At 42.8% G+C, this 17,732-nt stretch overlaps 1 protein-coding gene across 1 annotated transcript in view; it reads right to left on the bottom strand.

Moving 5' to 3' along the window:
* Nucleotides 1-5,190, bottom strand: part of slc36a4 (solute carrier family 36 member 4) — a 43,294-nt gene extending 38,104 nt beyond the window's left edge. Inside the window, exons 1-2 of the mRNA XM_036557256.1 lie at nt 5,066-5,190; nt 4,845-4,928 (exon numbers count right to left, since the gene is read on the bottom strand). Of these exons, the coding sequence (XP_036413149.1) occupies nt 4,845-4,866 (22 nt within the window). The 5' untranslated portion in view covers nt 4,867-4,928; nt 5,066-5,190. The remainder of the gene's footprint in view (nt 1-4,844; nt 4,929-5,065) is intronic.
* Nucleotides 5,191-17,732: the final 12,542 nt, after the last annotated feature.

The raw sequence follows: 17,732 nt of genomic DNA, 5'->3' as shown, positions 1-17,732 counted from the left end.
GCTTTACTGCCTTACTCTGCGCCGTGCCTAACAACACCCTTCCCTGTGGTATAACCACAGTAACGCACAGCCTCTCGTGGCTTATTGCCTTAGCAAATAATTGCGCTTAACAGTTTAACTTTCTTTCGTTGCCCTTGTTTACAGTTATGTAGAATCATATGTAGTCGGGCAAAGCCATAGTTTTTCTTGAGAGTGACTATATAAGCAAAAAAACTAGCGTAATTATGCTAGCATACGTGCTAAAAACGCTATATAAGCAAAAAAACTAGCGTAATTATGCTAGCATACATGCTAAAAACGTTACATTATGTTACCTATTTTAGTCCATTTTCATACATAATATATCATACAGTGTCAGAAACCACATAATCAGGTCTATTAGAGATTAATGAACACCACACAGTCTGAGGTGAGTTTGTGATGGTTTACGCAGTTAGCATCACGCTAACTGGCGCAGTATAGGATTCCATTACTTGTTAGCTACATTAGCCTCGTAGCTCCAGCGCTAAAAGTAAAAAAGGCAAACTTCAGACACCAAACGCATCCTGGCTGATCGACTATATGTGGGGTACGAGGGGAGAAAGTGTGAAATTCTCCTGAGGGAAACTCAAAAAAAGGCTGAAGCTGATCTACATCTGCGATGGGCGACCGAATGTTCTCCTCCTTCAGCTTCCACGGTTGCTTGGCAACGATACCACACTCTAAAGAAACTAAGTTTCTTGGCGGAAAACTTGTTTATGTCAATTATTATTAAAAATAACTTAAATTTTTTTGAAAAATTGTGTATTTTATCATATTTTATGTTGGCCGCTTCTTTATAAAAGCAATGAGCCACTTTAGGCTGTGCGTTACAGTGATTTTATCACAGGGAGGGAGTTTGCTTTACTGCCTTACTCTGCGCCGTGCCTAACAACACCCTTCCCTGTGGTATAACCACAGTAACGCACAGCCTCTTGTGGCTTATTGCCTTAGCAAATAATTGTGCTTAACAGTTTAACCTTCTTTCATTGTCCTTATATCTATTAACTGTTAAAGGCCCAAAGTGGCCAAACTGGCTATTTAGCTGTCTTACTTGCTAGCTGGGCCGATCATGAAATTTTGGCTGAGGGTTAATCAGGTACGTAATTGCGATTAACAATTTTATTGTCTATTACTGTTAGTAGCTAACACTGGTTTACTGTCGTTGCGATACACTATGCTGTTGTTTACAGTTATGTAGAATCATATGTAGTCGGGCAAAGCCATAGTTTTTCTTGAGAGTGACTATATAAGCAAAAAAACTAGTGTAATTATGCTAGCATACATGCTAAAAACGCTATATAAGCAAAAAAACTAGCGTAATTATGCTAGCATACATGCTAAAAACGTTACATTATGTTACCTATTTTAGTCCATTTTCATACATAATATATCATACAGTGTCAGAAACCACATAATCAGGTCTATTAGAGATTAATGAACACCACACAGTCTGAGGTGAGTTTGTGATGGTTTACGCAGTTAGCATCACGCTAACTGGCGCAGTATAGGATTCCATTACTTGTTAGCTACATTAGCCTCGTAGCTCCAGCGCTAAAAGTAAAAAAGGCAAACTTCAGACACCAAACGCATCCTGGCTGATCGACTATATGTGGGGTACGAGGGGAGAAAGTGTGAAATTCTCCTGAGGGAAACTCAAAAAAAGGCTGAAGCTGATCTACATCTGCGATGGGCGACCGAACGTTCTCCTCCTTCAGCTTCCACGGTTGCTTGGCAGCGATACCACACTCTAAAGAAACTAAGTTTCTTGGCGGAAAACTTGTTTATGTCAATTATTATTAAAAATAACTTACATTTTTTTGAAAAATTGTGTATTTTATCATATTTTATGTTGGCCGCTGCTTTATAAAAGCAATGAGCCACTTTAGGCTGTGCGTTACAGTGATTTTATCACAGGGAGGGAGTTTGCTTTACTGCTTTACTCTGCGCCGTGCCTAACAACACCCTTCCCTGTGGTATAACCACAGTAACGCACAGCCTCTCGTGGCTTATTGCCTTAGCAAATAATTGCGCTTAACAGTTTAACTTTCTTTCATTGTCCTACATCTATTAACTGTTAAAGGCCCAAAGTGGCCAAACTGGCTATTTAGCTGTCTTACTTGCTAGCTGGGCCGATCATGAAATTTTGGCTGACGGTTAATCAGGTACGTAATTGCGATTAACAATTTTATTGTCTATTACTGTTAGTAGCTAACACTGGTTTACTGTCGTTGCGATACACTATGCTGTTGTTTACAGTTATGTAGAATCATATGTAGTCGGGCAAAGCCATAGTTTTTCTTGAGAGTGACTATATAAGCAAAAAAACTAGCGTAATTATGCTAGCATACATGCTAAAAACGCTATATAAGCAAAAAAACTAGCGTAATTATGCTAGCATACATGCTAAAAACGTTACATTATGTTACCTACTTTAGTCCATTTTCATACATAATATATCATACAGTGTCAGAAACCACATAATCAGGTCTATTAGAGATTAATGAACACCACACAGTCTGAGGTGAGTTTGTGATGGTTTACGCAGTTAGCATCACGCTAACTGGCGCAGTATAGGATTCCATTACTTGTTAGCTACATTAGCCTCGTAGCTCCAGTGCTAAAAGTAAAAAAGGCAAACTTCAGACACCAAACGCATCCTGGCTGATCGACTATATGTGGGGTCCAACTGCTGCTTTCACAACATCCCCCTATCATCATTTCCCGTATCAGAATGGACAGCCTCGGGGCTGCAGCGGTGAAGTGAGGCCGAGCTAAAGAGTCAAAGCTAAATATGAACACAAACGGGTTCTTCACGCTGTGCTGATCTGCTACACCTGACGCTCTCTTTCCTCTCTGCCTCTCGTCTCACCTCTTTCTTTCTCTTCTCAATCCTTTCACCCTTTTTCTCCCTTTTCTCTCTTTGTCTCTCATTATACTAATTTGCTGTCTTTTTTCTGTACCTCCTTTTTCCTCTCCCTCTCTTTCTCTTCTATTTTTGCCCTTTATCTGCACCTCTGCTGCACCTGCAGGACTCAAAATGGTCACTGCCCTGTGTGCACTGATAAAATGGTCATCAGAACTGGTCCAAAACGAGGCCAGAACAGCAGCTACAAAAAGAATACAAAAAAACCACGCAGACACAGACAGACACACAGACAGACAGACACACAGACAGACACACAGACAGACAGGCCACAGGAGCATCGGCACAGTTCTTCTGATTTAGACTGTTTGTAGGACAATGCAGATACATAAAGTACACTAAACTATTTAAAGTACACTAAAGTGCATAAAGTACACAAAATTACAAAAAGTACACTATAAAAGTACACAAAGTACACAAAAGTACACTAAACTATTTAAAGTACATTAAAGTACATGAAATTACAGAAAGTATACTAAACTACCCAAATATTCTAGAGTACGTAAAGTACAGTATACTACACAAAGTGCATTAATTTGCATAAAGTACACTAACAAACATTAAGTACACTACACTTCATAAAGTACACTAAAGTACATAAAGCACAATACACTACAAACATACACTAAGTTTACACTGAAGTGCACCACAAAGTACATTCGAGTACACTACAGTACACAGAGTAGACAACAGCACAAAAAGCAGACAGAACTGCCTAAGCTGTCCACTTTATCAGAAACCCTCTCTTGTAGCTCCACCTCACTGGGTGTTCAGTGAGAGATGGTATGTGATCTGCAGATGGACAGTGTGTTGGTCATCCTGTAGTCCAGGGGTGCCCTAACTTTATGTCTCAGGGGGAATAAAGTGGGCCGAGAGCCAAAAATACGAAAACAATATCCAAATGAAGATGTTTACACTAACAGAGACAGGACTGTAATCAGGAGAGTGGTCAGTTCTACAGAACAGTATAAATACAGTATTGACCTCTCAGTGGGCGAGCGGGTTACGGTTTCTTTAAAGTGGGCCAAATCAAACATCCTCATGGGCCAGCCCTTCTCTAGCCCTCATCACTGGTCACTGACTGACCTCAGAGCCGCTCTCAGCACAGCAGTGACCCTGACAGTGGCATTGTGTGTGATGCTGGTGTGAGTGTTTTTACACACATCGGTGTCTCTGCGGGGCTGGGAGCGGCTCTGTGGTCAGACACCAACATAACATCAGGAAGACAGCGGCCCTGTGGTCAGACACTGACCGGTGATTGATGGGGTGGAGGGGCTGATACACCGTACAGCAACAGACGGACTACGGACTGTAACTGTACACACAGACAGTGGAGATATAAGGGAGGTGTTTCTAATAAAGTGGACACTTAGTGAAAAATTCCATTTGAAATGTGCTGAACAAAGAGAGAGAGAGAGAGAGAGAGAGAGAGAGAGAGAGAGAGAGAGAGAGAGAGAGAGAGAGAGAGAATATCTAGAGAGAGAGAGAGTCTATAGAGAAAGAGAGAGAATGTCTAGAGAGAGAGAGAGAGAGAGAGAGAGAGAGAGAGAGAATCTATACAGAGAGAGAGAGTCTATAGAGAGAGTCTAGAGAGAGAGAGAGAGAATATCTAGAGTCTAGAGAGAGAGAATATCTAGAGAGAGACAGAACGTGTATAGAGAGAGAGAGAGTGAGTCAATAGAGAGAGAGAATGTGTATAGATAGAGAGAGAGAGTCTATAGAGAGAATGTCTATACAGAGAGAGAGAAAGAATGTCTATACAGAGAGAGAGAAAGAATGTCTATACAGAAAGAGAGAGAGTCTATAGAGAGAGAGATAGTCTACAGAGAGAGAGAGAGTCTACAGAGAGAGATAGTGAGAGAGTCTATAGAGAGAGAGAGAGAGAGAGGTATTGATATACCGAGCTGCTCTGTTGATCCCATCTTCTGTCGGTCATTTGTACAGTGTGACGTGTCGTGACCGTGCGCGTGCGCCTTGTGCACCTCTGTCCAAAACACACACACACACACACACACACACACACACACACACACACACACACACACTCTCAGTGTAATCTGCGGTTCAGTGTGTATCTGGACTCACCGCTGATTTGCATCAATGACTGTCATTTGCATTTACCTCGCGCTGAAACAGATCCCGCGCGATCGCAGCCTGCCTACCGGGAGCGCGCGAGAATCACGGACCCGTCTGGACCGGAAGCGCTCGAGCTCCCTCAACGCGGGTCTCTGGCGCGGCGACGTGGCTGCGGGACAGGATCTCGGGTCTCGGCGGCGCTCGCGCTTTGGACGCGTACGCTCGTATCCGGCAGCTCGCGACCTGCGCACCGCATCGACAAAATACGCGAAGAACGTCATCACCTCCTTAAAGGGGCCGCAGAGGAATTACAGAGCAGCGCGGCTCTTAAAGGGGCAGCGCCTCTGACTGCCCATGCACCACTGCCCAGGGGTCGCTGACTGCCCAGGGGCGCTGACTGTCCAGGAACCACTGCCTAGGGGTCTCTGACTGCCCAGGGTCCACCTCCCATGGGTCTCTGACTGCCCAGGGTCCACTTCCCAGGGGTCTCTGACTGCCCAGGGTCCAAAACCCATGGGCCTCTGATTGCCCAGGGTCCACTGACTGCCCAGGGTGTTGGTGGGCCACGGACCATGAGAACGTGTTTTATATGGTTCTATATAGCACCTTTTTGAAAAGGGTTCTGCTTTTGTATACAAGCTTGACATCGTAACAATAGCAGAACCCTTTTAGGTGCTGCATAGAACCATATACAACACATTCTTCAGCAATCTGAAGAACCCTTTAATGATGCAAAGAACCCTTTAATCAATGCTTCTTTGAGTGTTCATGGTTCTATATAGGTCCACTGTCTTTACTGAAGAACCCTTGAAGAACCATCTTTTTTAAGACTGCATGTTAAACTGCTGTTAAATTCATTTGTATTTGTTGTATTTTAATCTACACACCAATGTTTTACCGGCTGTTAAACCCATTAATGTCCAAAACCGACTTCCTCTAAACAGAACTCTCAAAAATGTTTCCAAAAAGTGGCTAAAAAGTTAATTAAATTTAGCCACGTGGGCTGCAATTAAAATCTGATTATAAATGAAAGCATAAAAGCTCCATTATAAAATCTATCGTGTCCTGTTAAATGTCAATATAAGCTATAACTACACCAAATTTCATCACTTTAGACCAATCAGAACATGTTCTGTAGCATTTTATGTCATCACACTGAACAAGAACGGGTCAAATCCACAGAGCAATCCTGATATCCACCACTAGATGGCGCTGTTGTTGAAGAAAATGACCAAGGCCGAATCTGAGGCCTTAAAACAGAATGAATTCACACAGAAACAGTCGGTGCAGCAGTTTATCATCGTTTTTAATGAACTCATTCATTCTATGCAACTCATTTAAAGTTATTAAGGCACTTTTATGATCCAAGGCCAGCTGGAAAAGCTTACAGGCTCGTCAGATCACACACGTACATTTACACCCACTGTCCACTGCGTCAGCTCCACTGACCACATAGGAGCACTTTGTAGTTCCACGGTTACAGACTGTAGTCCATCTGTTTCTCTGCGTACTTTGTTACCCTGTTCTTCAGTGGTCAGGACCCCCATGGACCCCCACAGAGCAGCTACTATTTGGGTGGTGGGTCATTCTCAGCACTGCAGTAACACTGACGTGGTGGCACTGACACAGCGTCCTGTGGGCAGCGTCCTGTGACCACTGATGAAGGACTAGAGGATGACCAACACAAACTGTGCAGCAGCAGATGAGCTATCGTCTCTGACTTTTTCGTTTCTGAATCTACAAGGTGGACTGATAGAGTGGACAGTGAGTGGACACAGTGTTTAAAAACTCCAGCAGCATTGCTGTGTCTGATCCACTCGTACCAGCACAACACACACTAACACACCACCACCACATCAGTGTTACTGCAGTGCTGAGAATGACCCACCACCCAAATAGTACCTGCTCTGTGGGGGTCCATGGGGGTCCTGACCACTGAAGAACAGGGTGCAGAGAAACAGATGGACTACAGTCTGTAAGTGTAGAACTACAGAGCAAAACTATGTGGTCAGTGGAGCTGAAAAATGACCAGTGTGTGCACAAATATACAATCTGAACTGTTCAGAAACACAATTTAATCAAGGCACGCTGATGTGAGTGAGGGTACAGTCTATAGGGGTGTGGGGGGGGGCTCATTAAGGAGGGGCACACTGAGAAAATCTCTTTACGCACTAGAATAACATAATAAGGCCATTCATAATTTCATAATTCATTATATATTAGACATTATTCCAAGCTGAATGTCAAAATAAGAAGAAATTAAACATTGCAGTTTGATTTAAACTGACCAGCGGCTCGAACGTGACCCTTCGGCCAGCTGGTCAATCATGTATGTACAGTATATCATCACTGTCATTATAAAACCTCCATTTCTTTGCTTTTTTTTTTTTTGGTATTTTTGCAACATTGCTTTACATTGTGTGAACCACATGGGCTTAATTTGAAGGGGAAGTCCACCAATATTTAAAAGTGTCTGATTAATTACATGGTTAAGATGTAAACAAAGCCATTCAGAGTTTGGGGTGAAACGAGTCAGAACTGTTCACAGTGGTGGTGATGGGAACCAGACGTCCACCTCTAACAGCTCCCTCACAGCCCCTTTCCACTATTTTCCATCATCAACATTCCATATAAACTCAGAAGACTCGTGTAGGTTCACTGGTGGTTCTGGATAGTAAATAAAATGTCTATATTTGTGTTGTAGTCATGGTGACCCCTGGTTCCTATCACCACCACTGTAAAGAAGTCTGAACCATTTCATACCAAACCATTTTAATAACTGAAGTAAGTAGTTTTTTTAAAAAAAACCTCCCCTTTAAACGTTGCTATTTGGGAAAGATCAGCCCTGTTAGTCCACTGAAGTCCATTCCAGCAAGGTCAAGCATCCAAGCCTGTGTGTGTGTGTGTGTGTACGTGTTTGGTGCAGTCCTGAAGTGTCAAGCGCTTTGGCATGGAAGTGGAAACCCTGTAAACGCAGTCCGGGCCGACGCGGCCGCCACAGTCACTCGGTCGGGCACAGTCAAGTCCAGCTGGATCCGAATAAGAGGGAGAATCCTTCACACGGTCCAAAAAAAATAAATAAATGCAGTTTGTCCTCTGACTGTTTAATCGTTATCAGTATTGCAAGGCTCAGCATCATGATATGCAAATGAGCCCTTCAGCCAATCAAAAAGCAGTGCACTATACCAAAATAGTGCTTCCGAAGTTCATCAAGGAGCCATTTGGGACACAGCCCTATAGTGCTGCACAATACATGGCTTGTTAATTGTTATTGTCCTTTGAGCGCTCTAACCAATTGCAAAACAGCACACTTGACCCAAATAGTGCACTAGATGCCCAGCAGGGAGCCATTTGGGACACAGCCCGATAGTGCTGCACAATGTATCTGGTTAATTATTAATTGTTATTGCGATGCTGGCCAAATGAACCACAAATTAGTGCACTATTACCAAATAGTGCACTAGTTGTCCAATAGGAAGTCATTTGGGACACAGCCCGACAATGCTGCACGAAAAATGGTTTGTTAACCGTTTCTGTCCTTTGCAATACGAAACTGAGCGCTCTAACCAATAGCAAAATAGCCCACTTAACCCACATAGTGCACTAGCTACCCAACAGGGAGGCATTTGGGACACAGCCTGATAGTGCTGCACAACATATGGTTTGTTGATAGTTAATTGTTATCACAATGCTGGCCAAATTGACCACAAATTAGCTTACTATAACCCAATAGTGCACTAGATGTCCAGTAGGAAGTCATTTGGGACAAAGCCAGATAGAGCTGGATGATACATCAGTTGTAAATCGTTAGTGCGACGCCTGCAATATGCAAATGAGCCCTCCAACTGATCAAAAAATAGTGCACTACACTGAAATAGTCCAACAGAGAGCAATTTGGGACACAGCCTGATACAGCTGCACAATAAATATCGATTAACTGTTATCGCAATGCTGGCCTTTGCAAACCCTGATCATGCAGAAGGCTGCGATTTGCAAATAAGCCTTGAGCCAATCACAAACCAGTGCACTAGATGCTCAAGGGAGCATTTTGGGACACAGCACTACAAGGATTCATATCATTTGTTTATTGCCATCATGCTGTTCTTCGTGATACCGTCTGCAATATGCAAATGAGCCCCCCAACCAATCAAAAAAATAGTGCACTACACTGAAATAGTGCATTCGGAGTCCAATAGGGAGCATTTTGGGACACAGCCTGATACAGCTGCACAATATATACTGATTCATCGTTATCGCGATGCTTGCATTGTTATGCGTTATTTGCAATACTGATATGGCAGAAGGCTGCAATATGCAAATAAGCCCTCTAACCATTCACAAACTAGTGCACTAGATGCTCAAGGGAGCATTTTGGGACACAGCACTATAGGGCTTCATGATATATCATATATTAATTAGTTTCGCAATGTTGTCCTTCACAATACTGATATCGCTGAAGTCTGCAATATGCAAACGAGCCCTCCAACCAATCAAAAGTCCAACAGGGAGCCATTTGGGACACAGCCCTATAGGGCTGTAATACATATTGTTTATCATGACCGCCGTACTGTTCTTTGCAACACTGGCATCGCAAAAAAAAGAAAGAAAGAAATGTCAACGTTCAAACCAATCACAGTATTTGTTTACTGTGCGCTGACCAATCACGGCTCCCGATGAGGTTCCGTGGGAGTTCTGGTTCACGTAATCCAACAAAAGGAACGGATTTTTGTCAAATTAATGCTAATATTTCATTACTGATCCACCAGTGTGGTGTTATGTTGTATAAGGCATAACAAGGTCGCAACATGGAGCAATATAATCACAATACTGTCACTGTGTCCGTCATCATTACTGTAATATATAACAGCACCACTGTAATATGGTGTTTGTCCGTATATGGCGCAGGAGGAGGAGTATTTGGGGTCTTATGGGGGAACACTGGCCTCCCGGCATGGCACCAAGTCTACACAGAGAGAGCAGGAGAGAGGGAGAGAGCGAATGGGAGGGAGGGGAGGGATCTACTGGTTCTACTGGACGGCCCCCGGCCTGGTCGCCACGTACACGAAGAGGACGATGAGCAGGACGAGCACGGCCAGCGTGGGCAGGACCACGGTGGCCACCTGCTCTCGCGCCTCCTGCATGGCCTGCTTCCTCTCCTTCTTATCCTTCCACGACTCCTTCTTGGGTTTTCCTTTCAGCTGCCGCATGGTGCCTCACGTACATCCGCCTCGGAGCCGAAGGTGTTCACACACGCGGAGATGGTCAGCGCGGCCCACCTGCAGGAAGAGAGAGACACGAATTCATTATTAACACACTGATGGAAGTACTTAAAGGGCAACTCCACCCATTTTCCAAAATTCCCCCATAACTCAGTGTGAGAGCTGTAAGCAGAGTGATTCAGAGTGGTTTGGTGTGAAATGGTTCAGATGTCTTTACAGTGGTGCTGATAGGAACCAGGGGTTGCCATGACTACAACACAAATATAGACATTTTATTTACTATCCAGAACCACCAGTGAACCTACACGAGTCTTCTGAGTTTATATGGAATGTTGATGCTGGAAAATAGTGGAAAATCTGAAATAATAAGGTTCTTTGGGGACTATTTTGCCTCACGGCGCCCTGCATGTTATGCATCCCTCCACCATGAATGGAGTTTAAGTTCTCGAAACTACCATAAGACATCAGGCAGTGAATTCAAAACCATTTCTTGTAGTAACTTTCTGTGAGGTAGCTTTTAGAGGGGGACGTCTGGTTCCTATCACCACCACTGTGAACAATAAGTTTCCCTAGAATGGAGCGTTTCACACCAAACCACTTTGAACGACTCCGTTTACATCTTAAACATTTGATTATGAAAGAATTTTTAAAAACTGGTGGACTCTCCCTTTCACTTATAATGTACAATAGTCGTTCTGGATCTGTTCTATCGGCCTTTTCTTCATGACACTGTTACACAACCTAAAGGGCAGCAGGTTTTTTCAAAAGGTGTATAAATAAACATAAAGGAGGTTCTAGGTTTTGATCTGACAGTGAAGAGATATAAATAGGCTGGAATATAAAACACAGGAACATTTCTGTGTATCTGAACCTCGATTTCAGGAAAATTACTAAATTTAGGTACCCAGCGTTATTCAGACTCCAGAAGAGGGGGTGGTCTCCACAATACGCTTCTCTGGAGGAGAAGAAATGAAGACTGGGAACGACAAGAAGGAGAGGCAGCAGGAGGGGGTGGAAAACACGAAAGAAGAAGAAGAAGATGCAGGTGAAGAAGAAGGTGGAGAGGAAGAGGTGGAGCAGGTTGACAAGAAGAAAGAAAATAAGAAAGAGAAGGAGGAGGAGGAGGAGGAGGAGAGGAAGGAAAAGAACAAGTAGGTGCAGAAGAACATGAAGAAGGAGCAGAAGAAAAGAAGAGAACAAGGAAGCGTAAGAAAAGGGAGGTGAAAAGAAAAAGAAGGACAACAAAAAAGAGGAGCAGAAGGAGGAAGAGAAGAAGGAGAAGAACAAGTTGGTATTGAGGAACATGGAAAAGAAGGAGGAGTATAAGAAAAAGGGAGGAAGAGGAGAAGAAGGAAGAAAGAGGAGGAGGAGGAGGAGGAGAAAAAGGGAACAAGGAAGTACAGAAGAAGAAAAGATAGAAGAAGGACAAGAAAGAGGAGAAGGTGGCAAAGATGATGAATAAGAAGAGGAAAAAGGAGGAGGAGAAAACAAGAAGAGAAGGAGACGGTGCTGGAGAAGAAGATGACAAAGGAGAAGAAGGAGGTGGAGAGGTGGAGAAACAGAAGAACAAGTTGTTAAAGAATAAGAAAAAAGGAGGGGACGAACAAAAAGAAGGACAAGAAGAAAAGGAGGAGGAGAAGAAGAAGAAGATGAAGAATCATCCAATCAAAAACCAAGAGGCCTCCACCATTTAGTGCTTGGACCCCTAATCATTGCCACTCTGAGCGCCTCTGTAAACAGGCCGAGTTTCTACTGAAAGATTTCAGCATCGTTTCAGTAACGTTTGGTTTTTGGAGGGTCAGTTCAGAAAAATTAGTAATTTTCCCCCATCCAGGCTCCCGCTGAAACTTCACACTTGTAGTCATGGCAACCGTGCAAAGGCCAGCAACGAAAACGCTGAGAGAGACAGACGCAGAGAGAGAGAGAGAGAGAGAGAGAGAGAGACAGACAGACAGACAGAGGGAGAAACAACACCAGCCAGAGAGACTCTCTCTCAGACACACACACACAGAAGCTCTCCAGGCCCGAACTGCCCCCCAGACCGCCCGGCAAACAGGAACTAGGCGTGAGCGTCTGGACCCGCGGAGGATGTGGGGCGTGTCTGAGCTGGGCGGTTCCGGCTCTGCGTTCTACTAAACAATGTGGAGTAAAGAACAGAAACGCTGCACAATCGCTGAGAACATCAGATCGTCTGTGAGATCACTGACCACGCTGAGGCAGGAGCTGCTGACCCAGACAGACCGAGACCACAGGGTCTCATAACACACTCATTTATCACCATCACACACTCGTTTGGCACCATAACACGCTCGTTTGGCACCATCACACGCTCGTTTATCACCATCACACACTTGTTTAGCACCATAACACGCTCGTTTGGCACCATCACACACTCGTTTAGCACCATCACACGCTCGTTTAGCACCATAACACGCTCGTTTGGCACCATCACATGCTCGTTTATCACCATCACACGCTCGTTTAGCACCATAACACGCTCGTTTGGCACCATCACACACTCGTTTAGCACTATCACACGCTCGTTTGGCACCATCACACGCTCGTTTGGCACCATCACACGCTCGTTTGGCACCATCACACGCTCGTTTATCACCATCACACACTCGTTTGGCACCATAACATGCTCGTTTGGCACCATCACATGCTCGTTTATCACCATCACACGCTCGTTTGGCACCATAACACGCTCGTTTAGCACCATCACACATTTGTTTATCACCATCACACACTTGTTTATCACCATCACACACTCGTTTGGCACCATAACACGCTTGTTTGGCACCATCAAACACTCGTTTAGCACCGTAACACACTCGTTTATCACCATCAAACACTCGTTTAGCACCGTAACACACTCGTTTATCACCATCACACACTCGTTTATCACTCCAACAGCGTAGTGAGGGGACAGCCGTCTAACTGATCACTCGGTCAGGAGGAGTCTGCGTCCCAGAGACGTCAGGATCAATACGGCTTCACATAACGAGACTTTTATTCTAGAAAAAACTCCTGTACACATCCTACTGTCACTCCTCCGTTTCTGACACGGTTTTGTAACACCAGCTGCTCTTCGCTGAATCAAGATTACATGAGAAACGCACCAACAGAAACACTCAAACGTTACTGTGAACAAATCACTTTTAAATTCACTTTTCTATTAACTTTCACTGAAACATGAGAACGTTTGTCTCTCTCCTGTGAAGTTACCCGTGTGTGCAGATGGTTCACCAAGGGTTCTTTAGTAAAGACAAAGGGTTCTATTTAGGACCACAAACACTCACAGAACCATCTGTATAGTCAAATGGTTCTTCGGATTGATGGAGAATGTGCTGTATACGGTTCTATACAGCACCAAAAAGGTTCTGCTATTGTTACAATGTCAAGTTTGTAACCACAGAAGAACGCTTTTGGTGCTATATAGAACCACTTTCAAAAAGGTGCCACACAGAACCATACACAACACATTCTCCATCAATCTGAAGAACCATTTCACGACGCAAAGAACCATTTAAGCATGCAAAGGGTTCTTTGAGTGTTCATGGCTCTATATTGAACTACTGTCTTTATGAAAGAACACACACACACACACACACACACACACACACATATATATATAAAATGTAATATTGCAATACTTCAGTATGTTTCTATGATACTCATTGTGCGTTTTTATTGGTCCATTCACCTGTTATTTGAACCCAAAGCAAAATGGTAACAGGAGCTTTTAAACTATGCAAAAAAGCAAAAAACTACAAAGACGTTTGTGTTTATGTATGAATATTCATGTATGTAAATGAGCTCTCTGCTCTGATTGGCTGCTCTGTATCTGTACTGTGTCTTATTTAAAGAGCAGTCAGAACTTTCTCACAACCTTATAAGCGTTCTTCCCCGATATTCCCCAAACCGCCCATTAGAACCATCATCAGCGTGCTGAACCATAGGAATATAAACTCTTCAAAAAGGTGGTTCTTCAAGGGTTCTTTAGTAAAAGGAATGGAATTACATGCTTAAGGGTTCTCTGCATGGTGATTGATGGAAAAAGTGTTGTATGTGGTTCTATACAGCTCCAAAAAGGGTTCAAGCTTGACATCGTTTATGCTTTTTGGTGCTATCTAGAACCATTTTCAAAAAGGTTCTATACAGAACCATAAACAACACATTCTCAAAGCAGAGAAGAACCATTTCACCAATTTCACCATGCAAAGAATCATTTAAGCATGCAGACGGTTCTATGCAGAACTCCTGGTTCTAGATACAACCATTCCCTCTTCTAAAGAACTCTTGAAGAGCCATCCTCGGACTTTTGAGAATTGAGACACGCCAGAAAGTGCACTAAAACAGGGAGTGTGAACTCTGGGATAGAGTGTCACTCTCGCTCCCTAAATAGTGCACTACGTAAGAGACTTGGTCTCGGTTTGGGACACGCCTAAACTCCTCTCTGCTGCTGGTTCAGCTCAAAATCTCCCACCACAAACTCTAAGAATAGCCCAACAGGTGGGCGCGAGACGTGTTTTTATTTGTTTATTTACATGCAAACAAACAAAAACAACAAATAAATAAAGGATGAAGCACGAAAAGCTTGATTTTTGTGCCACCAACTTCACATGAGGCTGAAATTGCCTTGTTGTTTTTTTTAATTACCCGTTCCACCTTAAATGGTGCAGCAGTTACATTGAGGCGCCGCACCATTTAAGGTGGAACGGGTAATTAAAAAAAAGAAGCCAACTAGGTAAGCAAAACACACACACACACACACACACACATAGTACCGTGCACGCGCGCGCACACACACTCCCCCCCCCCGTGGAACGTGCCAGAAGTCGCGCGCGTGCCTTACCTCGCTCTCGCGCTGCCTATGACGCCATTAAAGTTATATTTCGGGGTTCTGTCTGTAGTTTTTCCTCCACTGCGCGTGAACTCCGCGCTCCGCTCACCCCTCGCGCGCTTCTGCTCTGCTCTGCAGCGAAGGGAAAAGTTGGAGCTCGGTGCTCGCGCAGTACGGCGAGAGCGCGAGGACAAAAAAGTAACAGCCGAGACACACGCGCGCGCGCTCCGTGCCCGGTGCGCTACGGACCACGTGGTCGTAAAAAATCCGAAACACACCGAGCGCGGCGGCTGTCCGCTCGGCCGGGTTTACTGCGCGTGTCTCCGGGCACGCGCTGCTCCGGACCCCCGTTGCTCGGTACCGGGACCCTCCGCCGCTGAGCCAGGGATTAAGACGGGATTACGTGGCAGCAGAGCGGGCGGAGCGGAGCAGCGCCCCCCACCGGAGGAGGCGGGGGCTTTCGTACACGTCATCAAAACAAGAAAGTGAGACGCTAAAAATAAACTGTGGAAGCTCGTTTACGGCTCGTTTCACATAAATATAGCTCAATAATATCATAATAATTATTAGTATCTCATAATTAGGAGGAAATCCTAAGTCTTAATTAGAAAAAAGTAATTCATAATTATCATAATTACGAGATAGTAACTCAGAATTCTGAGATACAAAGTCATAGTCATCACATTTATGAGATACTAAGTCAGAATTATGAAATACAAAGTCATAATTATGAGATATTAAGTCATAATTATCATAAGCATTCAATACTAAGTCATAATTATGAGACACTGAGTTATAGTTGTTATAATTATAACATACTAAGTCATAATTATGAGATATTATGTCAAAGGTATCATACTTATGAGATACTAAGTCATAGTCATTATAATTATGTGATACTAAGTCATAATTATGAGATGCCAAGTCATGATTGAGATATTACATCGTAATTGAGACGTTGTCATAATTATGAGATATTACATCACAGTTATCATAATTAGGAGACACTAAGTCGTATTTATAAGTTGCTAAGTCATAATTATGAGATATTATGTCATAAGTATCATAATTATGAGATACTAAGTCATAATTATTATAATCAGGAGATACTAAGTCATAGTTATCACAATATTAAGTCATAATTATCATGAGATAGTGATAATTTTAACACTAAGTCATAATTACAAGATACCAAGTCTTAATTATGAGATACTAAGTCATAATTAGGAAATACTAAGTCATAGGAATCATAATTATGAGATTTTAGGTCACAACTATGGAAAACTGCTAAACTGTCCTTTCACTGGCATCTCACAACATTTATTAAGACTATATATATTTGAGGTTAATTTATCTATTTATTTTATTTCTTCTTTATTCTCAATTTTCCCTTCTTTAGTTTTGTGTTCATGTTTATCACCCATGACAGTTTTATCTGTATCTGATCACTGTAAGCACTATTCTCTTTAATTAAACAAATAAATAAACAGGTTTCTTTTGTTTTGTAGTTTTATTTATATTTATCTGATAGATATTATGTAAGTGCAGTGATTACGTTTTGTAGTTTTGTAGTTAACGTCACTTATCTAAACGAGGGTGAACCATCGAGTCAGAGAGATCGGATTTGAGCAAAAAATCGGATTTGAGCAGCGAGGCCTGTAATGTGAACGTAGCCCTAAAGCCTTAGAGGACGCCTTGAATGTGGAAATGTGGACTGGGGGTGCGCAAACTTTTGCACACGACCATATCTGTACCCTGAAAATGGAAACTTTTCAAGAGGATGAAAAAAATAAACTTTTAATGTAAGTTAATGTAGTAAGATTTTATTCAGAGTAATGTTGGGCCGTTTATTAGTTACTGATTTATTCATTATTAGATGAACACACAATATAAAGAGCAGCAAACTTATAAAAATAATGAAATAAAAAAATAAATTTAAAAAACAACAAAAAAAGCTTTGATCTGACTTTGACATTATTATAAAGGTGTTGATTCAGATGCCTCCTTTTGATTTTCACACAAATATGAATCGTGTACATGATAATATATACAATAAACATAGCTTTTGTGTAAGAAATATGACTTATTTTCATCATAAATGCAGAGAAATCTCAATAAATCACACCTTCACTGGACCCGGGTGGACAATGAGGCTAGACTGACCACTTACAGCTCATACTCAGCCACAAATACAGCAACCGCTGCTACAGGAAAAACATTAAACACAAATATAATAGCAAAATATACATAGTTGTGTTTGCTGGAATGTCCTCACAGAAAAGCTTATATATTTCATATTATACAATAAACTATACAACTATATCACACATTCTCATCTGTTTCCTCCTTATATCTACACTCACTGTCCACTTTATCAGCTCCACTGACCATACAGGAGCGCACTCCCTGTTCTTCAGTGGTCAGACCCTCACAGAGCAGGCCCTATTTGGGTGGTGGATCATTCTCAGCACTGCAGTAACACTGACGTGGTGGTGGTGTGTTAGTGTGTGTTGTGCTGGTGCGAGTGGATCAGACACAGCAGTGCTGCTGGAGTTTTTAAACGCTGTGTCCACTCACTGTCCACTCTATTAGACACTCCTACCTTGTCAGTCCACCTTGTAGATGTAAAGTCAGAGACGATAGCTCA

This window comes from Colossoma macropomum, unplaced genomic scaffold (genome assembly GCF_904425465.1).
Source record: "Colossoma macropomum unplaced genomic scaffold, Colossoma_macropomum, whole genome shotgun sequence".
NCBI classification, from domain to species: Eukaryota; Metazoa; Chordata; class Actinopteri; order Characiformes; family Serrasalmidae; genus Colossoma; species Colossoma macropomum.
The sequence above is the reverse complement of the archived record's forward strand: the minus strand, read 5'-3'. Positions and strand labels throughout refer to the sequence as shown.